General features: G+C 36.6%; 1 protein-coding gene across 1 annotated transcript; it reads left to right on the plus strand.

The window, feature by feature from the left end:
* Positions 1–1,268: 1,268 nt before the first annotated feature.
* LOC145071318 (putative F-box protein At2g36090) lies at positions 1,269–3,293 on the plus strand. Its single transcript, XM_079018221.1, has 3 exons — positions 1,269–1,420; positions 1,617–2,136; positions 2,502–3,293. Exons 2-3 carry the CDS (start codon positions 1,641–1,643, stop codon positions 3,092–3,094), a joined length of 1,089 nt encoding a protein of 362 aa, XP_078874347.1. The 5' UTR covers positions 1,269–1,420; positions 1,617–1,640; the 3' UTR covers positions 3,095–3,293.
* The last annotated feature ends 9,148 nt before the right edge of the window (positions 3,294–12,441 follow it).

A 12,441-nucleotide genomic window follows, 5' to 3' on the forward strand; every position in this document is an offset into this window, starting at 1 on the left:
GAGATGTTGCCATGCCACCACCATGCTATTGTCAATAGCCTTATAATTTAACCCGTACTTCAAGTTGTGCCCCTTTGTGAACGAGGGGATCCAAAGGCCAACCAGGTTGACTGTAAAGAGTTTGAGACTAAGATAGTGTTTGTTTTTTGTTAGAAACTCTTCTTGAGATTTTTTTTCTAAAGTTGGGAGACCTTTTTACCGAAGACTTTAATTTTCTAGAAAACTAAAGATCTAAAAAAGGCTACACGTCATCTTCTTGCATAAGTCATGAAAAAACTCTTCTAAATCTCACAGACCTTCTAATCCTAGAAAAACCAGCCCTATTTTTTACAGTTTCTTCTTTAACGATTTTCTTCCATATCCACCACCACCAACTTCGTCGCCACACCCCCTCCGCATCACCATAGCCACCTCTGCCACATCCACCATCTTTGTTGCCGCCACCACCACTACATCCTCTAACTCTGTTGCCACCACCATCACCGTTGTCACTACAATCACCACCACAACCACCGTCGTTGCTGACATCTATGCCACCGCCAGCGAGGATGCTGTCACCATCTCTACCACCTTCATCGTTGATGCCACTGCCGTCTCTACCACCACCATCACCACCGCCTCTACTATCTCCACCATCGCTACCTCCATTGCTATTGTCTTTAACTATCATCTATAAATCAATAGGGTTAATGTGTGTATGTACAATTGTATATATGTGTTATTTTATCATCTATGATCAATATGGTTTCATATCATTTATTCAGCTTGTAGATTTTAAAAAACAACCAATCTTTTTTTAAATGTAAACGTTTAATTCACATATTCTTATGTAGATATGATTTTGTAGACTACAAACGTTAACCTCTTAAAAACTAAAAATACCTAAGAGTTGGGACTAGCCAATTAGCCATATGTCATCTTTCTCAGGTGCACGAAGTCGACCACAGATGGTCACAATTCGACGAAGGTATCACCGGTAGCATTGGAAAAGGATTCTTACCACCAAAGTTGAGGGTTGAGTATGAGCTTGGAGCCGCGGCTCCCACTCTCTTTCTTTTCTCTCTTCTCTACTTTAATGGATTTTTAATTTTTAAATACAAATTAAAATATTTTTTTTTAATTTCTAAATACAAATTAAAATGCTTTCTAGCTATATTTTATACAATACATACACTCGATTGAGATCATGGTCCCATTGGGGTCTCCGTTTCTAATTTTATATTGTCCAAAGAAAAGTAGGTGACCCGTGCATCTATATTTACAAGAGACTTCCTTGTAGAAAAACAATTATGATGAACCTATTGATTAGAAGATCTGTGTCAGTGACAAATTTCCCCATTTTGGATTTCGATTCACCTAACACCGTGGATGTTCACCGGAGATGCGTTTTCATAGTTCATATTTGGCGACAGATTTGTTGGTATTTGGAGTTTATGTTTTGATTTTGAATGCGTATTTATGTTTTAATTTATTGAATCTGTTTGTCTTCAATATGCAAGCAAGCCATGTGTTTTATAGGCTATAGCTATAGGTTTCGTTTCCCTTATTCCTTAATCCTATTTGGGCTACAATTCAATTAAAAAAGTTTTGTTTGAAGTTTCTGCTTTTTCTTTCAGATAATTTGACGACCAATTGCAACCATGGATACATTAAGTAATGATCTTTTCTACGATATCCTAAGACGTGTAGATGGTGCAACCCTAGCAAGCGCGTCGTGTTCTTGCGCAACATTTAATACCATCTCAAAAGAAGAAAGATTATGGGAAGATGTCTGTTCTTCAATGTGGCCTTCAACCAAAAGAGACGATGTGAAAACTTTAATATCATCAACTGGTGGGTTTAAAAAGTTCTATGCAGATTGTTTCCCTCTGATAGTAAACAAAGATGTTCCTGAGTTTCCAGAAGAATGGATGGAGGATGAATACTATGGCGAAGAAGATGAATTAGAAAACGTTTCACCTTCTGATTTTGTGTCACTAGTAGATATCAGATACAAAGAAAAGACTATATGTTCTAAAGTCATTTGGGGGATACCGAATGCAAATGTTTACAATGGTTGGTTTTCCGATTGTCCTTTCAGAATCGATCTTTTTGCATATTCAGATAGAGATGATGATGATGATGATGATGATGCAGGTATATCTATCTTCCCTTTCTATTCCCGTTCTATAAGAAATTTTGTTTTCAAAACGTTTGATTATATTTCAAGAAAGTAATATAAGAAAAATGTATTTTCGATTTTTTATCAGAAGTTTAGTTCAACATCACAAACTTTTTTTCATATAAAAAACAAAATCTTTTTTTCTTATTTATTTGATCAAATAAAAAAACAACTTTGGGATTGCTGAATTCACTGACAAAAAATATAATAAAGTAATTATATAAGTGGGCCAGCTCTAGAAACATGATATTTTTGTTAAATGTAGAGTGTAGACTAATGAAACTTTATGATGATTTAAAATTTAAAATTAATAATATAACGTTCATTTAATCTCGTGTAGGGGAAGTAATTACTCTTTCTGTTTCCGATGGCCTGCCGCCTGTCACCTCCCTTGAAAGAGAGAGAAAAGATGGGAAGTTATGGCAAGAGCTTCGTGATGGGATTAAACTGAGTTGGATAATCGTTAATTCAAAAGCAAAACAAGCTGCAAATTTATCAAGTTGGTGTGCACTCGATGGTCAAAGACACTGGCCAACAAACAAAGATTTCTTGTTACAATTCGGATCCATTGTACCTGCCAAACAGATTCTTCCATGTCGGGTAGTTAAATGTATAATAGCAATGAAGTTTCGAGTGACAGATGTCGAGGGTAGTGGGACCCACACGACGTTAAATTTGACCGAACTTTGTATGCAACTGGGTGACATGGAAGGTGTTCATGTTAATGGGAGAAACAGTTTGCTTGTGCTTAAAGAAGCATTGAGATGTGATCGTAGCAAGAATTATAGTCTGGTGGTGGAGTCTTGTAGGTTGTACGCGAAGGTTCAGAGTGAGATTAGAGAAGAGAAGATTAGGCATGAAAATATGTTGGAAAGACTCCATATTTTGGGTAGTATTACGGCTTTTGTATTGTTGTGTTGCTACTTTATGTGAAATAGAATAGAATATAATCAATATATAGCGACTTGGGTGCACCAAGGTTTTGACTGTATGGTCAACAGGCCAAGGGTTTGACTTTCGAGTCATAAAATTGAAAATACTCAAAATAGAGAAGTTGTTTCTTCTAGCTAGCAAATGTGGTGTATAGTAAAAGTTTTAGTAAAAATATGAGATTTAAGATCGGATTATTGTACTTCGAAACTTGGTGTAAGTAGAACATGTCGACTATGGTGATACATCAATAGACGACAATTTTAATTAACAACACCTGTTATTGGTCGGTTTTTACATAAATTGAATTGAAAACATAAGTAGAGATGCTTCAATAGTAACATAAATTGTGATACACTAAAATGGATATTTCAATTTTCAAATAGTTGGCTACCGACAAGCAACATTATCCGTATATATAGTAGTTTCCTTTTGAAGATTTTACAACACAATAAATATTTTTATAGAGTAAATTACAATTTTGGTCGTGGTTTCTAAATTTTTATAGTTTTAGTCCCTTCAGCCGTTACCGTCCATACAATTCCGTTAAGTATGTGCGAAATGACAAAAATCCCCATGTTTTATCCTTTATTGTATTTTGACATTTCTATTTTTTTAAGGATCATTTATGTAAAAACTGAAAATAAGCCTTATAACCTTAAGAAGGGAACGTTTGGTTCCCATAACGTTTTTTAAAGGAATGGACAGTCAAAGGAATTGGAGTTTGAATAAATTAGAATCTATCATGCATTTGGTTGATATGAAATGAAATTTGTTTTTTGTTTGGTTTGTAAATTTGTCAAGTAAATTTGAAAGTAAGTTATCTAATATGACTAAAATAACATTTTATTGAGTTTTTGTAACTTATTATTATTTTTAATAAAAATGATAAAACTTTCATTAATTAAACTCTTACCCACTCAAACCTATGTGTGCTTGTTGGTGTGGGTATAGGGATGGGATGGGGTGTATGTTATCATGGTCTTGTTAGTATGAGAATATGGATGTGGGGTGGGGTGTGACAAGGGTGTGGGGTGTGGGTGTTACGGTGGGGTTAAGCGTGTGAGCATGAGCATATACGTGTAGGATGGGTTGGATATATGGATGTGGGGATAAGTAGGGTAGGGGTGTGTGTTGAGTGTAGGTCTTAGGATTGGTAGGGTGGGCATATGGGCATGGGCTTATGGTTGTAGGTGTGGGGGTGAGTGGATGGATGGGTGGGTATGTGAGAGATGATGATAATATATTTTGATTTTATGAATCATGGATAAAATAAAGACAAGATAAGAGGACATTTTTGTCTTTATAAAAAACATAAGAAATGGAATCTAAAATCTTTGTATTTAGCCAAAGAATGGTCGTTTTGTTAAGACGTAAAATTTAATGGAAGTTAAAAAAAATCCCAACCCATTTGATTTTGTCAACCAAACACAAACTTTACTGGAATTTACATTCCACCAAATTTAATTGGACTTTGTGAAACAAACATGCCTTAACACTCTGATTTCATCAACCACCTCTCAATTTTGTTAGATGAATCGTTGACTCCATTGAGACCACATTAACCTCTGGCGACCTCAACAAATACTATCTCAACCCTTGCCTACCTCATCTTTCTCTCTCTCTATCTATCTATTTATCTCTCTCTCTCTCTCACTCTCCCTTATATTGTCTCTGGCGACACCACCTCCATCTCTACCGATGCAACACCACTACAATGTCACCACCATCTTCACTGTTATATTCTCCCCCGCCACCATTAAACCTTCTCAACCTTTCATCCTCTTGTTAGATTTGGATTTTGAATATTAATATAATCATTTGGATAAGTCAAGGATCGTGTATGAGAAACAATTTCCAGAATCTATGATTTCGACCCTATTGCATGGGGTATCACGAAATCCGATTTGGGATAATCCAAAAACAAATCAAATTGGAATAGGGACCTATTCCAAATTTTGAAACACAAAAATTCCTTGCAATTGAATGTGTTTTCGAGAGGCAAAGTGCAAAGAAAAGAAGCAGTTATCGTTATATGTCTTCTGCAACATTCTTATCTTCTACATATACATAGAAGACGACAATTTTAAGAGTGAAAACGATGCCCCGAGGAATGGATTCAACGTTAGGTTTTTGGCTAAAAAAAATGGATTGGGTCCATTTTTTCTAAAGGATTATTTTTTGGGATAGGGCACTTCTCAACACCCTATCAAGGGATTTGCCCTTTGGACCTGCCCCTAGACCCTTCCAGGAAGGATGCCCCTTGGAACCCTACACGGGTCACTGTCACCGGACCCGCATTGTTCCCGAGTCTTCTTTGTTTATTTGAGTGTGCACTTTGCACCTCCTGTCTCGGAATATAACTAAAAGGTACTCGACTTGTCTCACATAGAATCCTAACACCTCTATCTCTATCTCTCAAACTCTCCATATCTACGACCATATCAAATTCTTTCTCTCTCTCTCTCTCTCTCTCTCTCTCTCTCTCTCCCCCCTCACCTACACCAAAACGCTTATCCGTGCCAACAAAGGAAACCACCTCCCTCTATCATTTTCTCATTTGCAACTCTAGTGACGATGACAACACTACTTGAATCAATGACATCTAAGGCATCAAGGATGGGGGTGGGCAAGGGCAGAGGCAGTAGGGGATAGGCAGGTGCTCAGTCCCCCTAACTTGTCTTGAAATTTCTTTTCATGTGTATTTTTAAACAAATTTCAAAAACCTCCATAAACTTAACATTGATGAACACATTCCCAGATTAAAAGGAAGGTGGCAATACATCAATAAAATGTCAAGAAACTTTAGTTTTTTTTTAACTAAAATCATTTAAATATTTTTTGACAGAAAAAAAATTCATTATCTCAGAGAGATAAGTATGAAAACTCAAATTTCCAAAAAAAAAAAAAAAATCAAATTTTTTGAAAACCGCCCAATCCGAATGAAAAACTAAGTTTGAATTCTTGAAAAAAATCACCCATTTTTGTCGTATTTCTTTGCGCTTTCTATTTATGTTGTTACTTCCATGAGTTCGGTGTCCACTCTCACGCCTTCCTTTGCCTCTTGGACCTTTATTGACTTATTGGGTGTTTTAATCACTCTCAAGGATTCAAATCTCCACGTATCAGCCACTGCGTCAACCACAGTCGATCGTTGGTGGTATGTTGCCGGTCGTTGTCGACTATGCAATTGTACCTCTTGTTGGCCGCAGATCAATATTGTGGTCCTATGGCTCTAACTCTCACTAAACCGTATGTCTCTAAGCCTTTAACTCATATTTCTTTCCGTAAGGGTTTGTATATCTTTGTAATTTATGCATCATTGAAATTTAAGAGAGACGAGTAAGATAAAGTAAATGAATATAATAAAAGACTAAAGAGAACCTAACCTATCAAAACATTTTTTTCTATATATTTTATAATTATTATATAATTCTTTTAATGTTTCACTGTATAATTGATCTATTTATATATTAATAAAAAATTTTAATCCATATAGCCTTTAAAATTCTCAGAGTTTTTCTTTCTTTTTTGGTTGTATAAACCGGAAAGTCGTTGCTTTTTGCTTATAGTTAAAAAAACTAGTACACGATTGTTATTGGAAAAATTCAATTTTGTAAAATTTGTATAATATATATAACCTTATTTTGGCTCACTATCGTGGGAAATAGTTTTACATTAGTATGAGATTTATAAATATTTTATAAACCCCTTTTATATTCAAATTCTGGCTCCGCCCCTAGGGGTGTGGTAGGATAAGTGGGGTCCAATTATCTCTTTAATAACTCTAATAATAATAATAATATTAATATTAATAATAAACTAAAAATAGGAAAAGATAAAATAAGAAAGTGTGACATCCTCATTTTTATGGCCATTTTAAAACTTTTTATTTATGTTTATTTAAAACAGAGTTTATTTATAAATGCGGAATTTGGTTCCGTAAGTATTTTCGAATAAATGTTTTTCATTTATTTATAAAAGCTTGGGATTTCATAACTGATACAAAACATAAATATAAACAGGCCTTACAGTATCTTAGACTATCGTCTGTATCTCCTTGAATCTCTTATCATTCGTGTTCCTTTTTACTACTACTTATTGTTTTGGTCAAAAATCGATTAAGTGGATATCAACCAAGGTGTAGGAGAGGTTGTGGTGTTTTAGGCAATACAAGTATCCAATGATAATCAAGGTGAGGCAAAAGAGTTACAAGGAAAGCCCTTGATCCTTTATAGTGTAACACCCATAAAATTCGAGCCAAATTAAAACATTTTAATTCATTCAAAATCATTAAGTTCATACACTTGTTTTCAATATAGTTTAAACATCAGAGTATCTTCCAGAACCATATCATAAAAATCATAAAACATGAGGAGCGGTACGATCATGCCTTCGCCTTGCCACGATCTCCTGAAGTACCTGAAATAATACACTGAACTGTAAGCTCGAAAGCTTAGTGAGTTACCCCCAAACTACCAACCACACATAAACATACTCATAACATATCACAAATAGAACAACCATGCACATCGGGTCTACTGTGTGACTTGTCCGCCCGCACCGGGCTTTCAGTCCACCTGGTCCACCCTCGGAGTCTAGCCATGTACATCGAGTCTACATTGTGATTGGTCCGCCCGCACCGGGCCTTCAATCCACCTGGTCCACTCTCTGAGTCTACAGTATGACTGGTCCGCCCACACCGGGCCTTCAGTCGGCCTGGTCCACTCTCCGAGCCTCGGCACGTCTGGTTCACCCTCTTGGGGGCTTCAGCCTATCCGGATTGCTCGCTGGGCCTTCGGATCATCCGATCTGCCCTGGGTATGTTGGCTTAAAACACAAAGCAAGACCCGCCTCAACCCAACCCCCATCAAACAACCATGTGCACATAAAACAATTAATCACATAACAAATCCTTAACCAGACAAACAATCTAACAGATCACATAGCATATCAACATCCTAACAAGGATTCCGACCTAACCGGTCACTAGCATAACATTACCCTATATATCGGATACCGGCCTCGGTGCTGTAGACCCTGTCGATATAGTGAGGATAACTTACCTGCAATTGCCGACTGAAGAGATAAGACCAAGCTGCTCTGACCACCGACACAAACTTCACCTCGGAACACTACCAAAGAACCAATTCCATAAATACCATAATTACCAAATTACCCTTGGAAGTTAAACTGGTAAATTCTTGGTCAAAGTCAAAGTCCTCAGACAAAGTCAACCTTCCTGGTTGACTTCTACTCGTCGAGTCACCCCGACGAATTGCCGAGTTCCCACACCCAGAAAACTCTCATATCACAACTTAACTCGCCGATTTCAACGATCTCTGAGTCCCATCCTGACCAACTCACTGAGTCGTCAACCGACTCACTAATCCAAAGCTTTAACCCAAAAGAGATTGGGTTCTGGGACCATACTCGCCAAGTCTAAGAATAAACTCGCCGAGTCTAAGGCAATCTTCAACAGACTCACCGAGTTGTTCTTCCAACTCGCCGCGTCCATGCACGTGTTCATACAACTCGTCGAGTACACCCATGCGACTCGTCGAGTCTCTCCATTTCTCAAACCATTCAGAAGCTATTTGAGCCATGCAGAGGCTCAAATCCATAGATCCACCCTTCTACAATCTAACCCTCACATAAAGTTGCAAACTTTACGTGAAGCCATGGAGATTTAGGCCCAAAACACACTAGGGCTTGGGTTTTGGACAAAGAGGCTTCACCAACCACTCAAAGACTGAAACTTAATGACATTATGGACCATAACAAGCCTATATCTGAAGTAGCAACCTCAAATCTAACCTTCTAACTCGAAATAGCTCTTAATCATACCAAAAATGTCCCAAATCTCAAATGATAATAGATCTAGATACCAAAGAGCCCAAGCAACAGATTATTACCTCCAATATATGCTCCAACTGAAGTAGATCCTGGATCTACACCACTCCTTTGCAGCTAGTCTTTAATTCTTCAAGCTCTTTCCCACCAATTTCCTCTTCCAAGCTCCAATCTCCTTAATAATGGAGTCTCACACGAAGGTTAGGGTTTCTGGAACTCTCAAGGGAATTAGGAGGCTGGGAGAAGGACATAAAGTCCTTTAAATAGGGTGCAAACCCTAAGATTAGGGTTTCCTCATTCTAGCACCAACTCGTCGAGTCCAGCTTCCGACTCGGCGAGTTGGTCACTTGATTCGCGATCCAAACCCGTTCCGACTCGGTGAGTAAGTGTACCTACTCGTCGAGTCCCTTCTTTTATTTACACTTAGCTCCTTTCACTTCTTGTTCCAAACTTGGGATGTTACATATAGGATCTCCGACATAAAACCTTGGGAATTGATAATGATCACTTGCCTTGTTGTGTTTTATTAATTTCAATTCGAGGTTACATAGACAATGAAGTTAAAATGAGTACAACTGTAATGCCAAAGCTAACTGTGTGTGTGTTGTGTGTGATTTGCGGGTGTTATTTATAGTCTAAGTTAATCAACAAGAAGTCAGAGATTTCTGGGATCATCCTTGAACAAGTATTTGCACGTTGTTTGACTTGGTATCCCCGAGTCTTAATCTTGGTTGAAGTGACTCTCCGTTGAGAATGAGTCTTGAGTGGACTAGTTCTACATATGTGAGAAAATAAAGAATAATATAGCCGTTATAAGTGTTAGAAAATATTAGTTATAATAATCAAGATCCTGCGATATGTTTAAGGATCCTGAGACTTCAAGAATATTAAGGATCATGAATATGATTTTGGGATCCTGTCCCTTGATACAAAGAAGTTGAGTGGGTCAGGTAGGAAAATCTGATGAGTACATAAGATTTACAACCCAAAATAATATATTTGATATATTTAATTAAGTGACAATTAAACCGATTACTCATCACCGTTTTCTTCTTGATTCTTCCCTAAGGATCTATTCTAAGGGTCATCATAGTCATTGTTGTTAACAGTAATGTTATAGGGATTTCTCTGCAATACGAGTCAGTAGATTTTTTTCTATTTTCATTTCTAAGGATTTGTCCTAAGGATCATCTTAATCATCATTAATGACAGTACTATTATCGATATTTCTCCGCAATACGTGTCAGTAGGTTAACGTACATCAAATGGGCACGAAGTCTATCACCTACAGGTTATAAACCTGCTTGTGTTCCACGGGTCTGTCATCAAATGGTTCGGTGGTTGTCACCTATACTCTATTAGGTGACTACATCTTTGGTACACTAGTACCATTCCTACATTGTTAGTACACTAGTACTATTAAATTCGTGACATCCTATTGTCATTTTCATTATTCATCATACTATGACATCTTATCATACTATGGCGTCTTATCATTACCCAATGTATTATATTCACATACGATGTAAGTCATATAAAATTCATCTTTAAAGTAGTTCATCTAATACATAACATCTTTGCACATAACCACATATAACATTCAATTATTTAAGTACTTCATATCTATGTGTAAGATGAAAGTAACTACGCACTTACTTGTTAAAGTGGATGACTAAAAAGTTGGACAATGTTTCGCTTCAGTACTTACTTTTTCCTTTGATGCGACCTAGGTTCATATCACTAACTCTTAGTATTATATACTTAGTGACTAATGATAGTAAAAATTTCTCACTAATCCCAATTTTTACATCAAGATCTGTCAAGTAAGGATCAGTCAGGCAGGATAGTTGGAAGGCATGATCATTTCGGCATAATAGCTTTTCTAAAATCCAACAACCAAGCCAACGTAACCATTCTAGACACCTCTCCCATAGGTAGATCAATCAGTATAATGACTTGGAATCACTATTAAATCTTAATTATAGGTTCATAATAACGAATGTGACTATAATTAAAAGCTACACTTAAAATAAGATAAGCATAGCTTAACTTACAGAGATTCTTCTATCAGAATCCAGAAATTGCACTAACAAAGCTTCTACTCGAAAGCTACTACTGTTCGGGGCCTCAGGGACCTCCGGGCTCCGTCAGAATACTAAAAACTAAGGTAAATAGGGCTAAGGCAGAGAAAAATCGAGAGAGAAAGGTTGTAGGGGGTGAGGAAATTGAATGAGAGACTGATTGCTATTTATAGGGCAAAAGTTTTATTTGGATGCCACACACATGGCCAGATCGGGTAATGTGGCGATTCCCGAGTGGTGACATGTGTTGCAATTTCGGTGGGGTGTCAAATATACACCGCACATCTTGTCTGTGCGCGCGACTGTGAGCGAAAAAATCTATTTTCTTTAAAAATTCACATTTTCTTCATATGAGTTCCGTTTTCGTTGTACTTTATATCCACGCGTAGCTATCGAGGAGATCTACAACTTTTAATTAGACTCCGTTGGATAATTTCGACTTTATTTTTAAAGTTATATTTTTAACAGGCTTAAACTTTTAAAGTCTGGTACAAATTTGTAACTCTCTCATCCGACGTCCGTTCTCGACTGTCTTTATATCGGCGGATAGGTATTGACGAGATCTTCAACTCTCGTTTAGATTGTTTTTCCTAGCAATCGACTAATTTTGATTTTGATTTCTGAGTCGTTTACTACTATGTTGAAATTTCGAAAAATCATAACTTCCTCTTAGGAAGTCTGATTTAGGCGTTCTCTATATGTACATAATCCTTGTCACATATACTATAACTTCGGTTAAGGCCATTTATCGTAAATAACCCTCTATCAAAATGTCATTTTTTATCGCTTATAATATTTTAATTGACTAGCCCGAATCTATGGGTGTTACAAAAATGGGCAAAAAGAAAGGTAATATTGTCCTTTCATATTTATTTTAATGGCAAGGTTAGGCTGCAATTGGAGTATGAACAAAACCGCATGATTTGGGCAGGGTCGGTCCTGAAAAATGAAATAATCTTAAAGGCCCGGGACGGAACAAAAAAAAAAAGAACCCTTATCTTTATTATAATTTTGTATTTTTAAATAAAAATATATAATGAAAAAATTAGACCATGTGCAGCTGCCCACTTTGCCCCCCCCCCCCCCCCCCCTCTCTAAGCCCCCCATGGATTTAGGAACGATAAGGATCTTTGGTATCAATTTTCTAATTATAGAACTATATTTATACAAACTAGATGTGTGCCCGCGCAAAATAGCGGCGATAAATAGGTTTTTTGGCGAATAGTTTTCTTTCGGAAAAATAATTATTAGATTTTGTTATTAGTTATTATGTAATAAGAAAAATTATCACTTTTAATTAAAATATTTATGTTTAGAACTTATATTTATATTGTATGTTTATACATTTCATGTAAATTAATTATTTTCAGTATCTAGTTTAAGAATGCAAATTAACTTATATTGTTGGATTTAATA

The sequence above is a fragment of the Lactuca serriola genome, chromosome 8, assembly GCF_051521515.1.
Source record: "Lactuca serriola cultivar US96UC23 chromosome 8, Lser_US96UC23_V15, whole genome shotgun sequence".
Taxonomy (NCBI): Eukaryota; Viridiplantae; Streptophyta; class Magnoliopsida; order Asterales; family Asteraceae; genus Lactuca; species Lactuca serriola.

What these genes read in the sequence shown, in the direction of transcription:
- LOC145071318 (XM_079018221.1), top strand. Translation starts at nt 1,641, where the DNA reads ATGGATACATTAAGTAATGATCTTTTCTACGATATCCTAAGACGTGTA. An exon ending in TGATGATGATGATGATGCAG is followed by an intron (nt 2,137 to 2,501) that starts GTATATCTATCT and finishes AATCTCGTGTAG; the next exon opens with GGGAAGTAATTACTCTTTCT.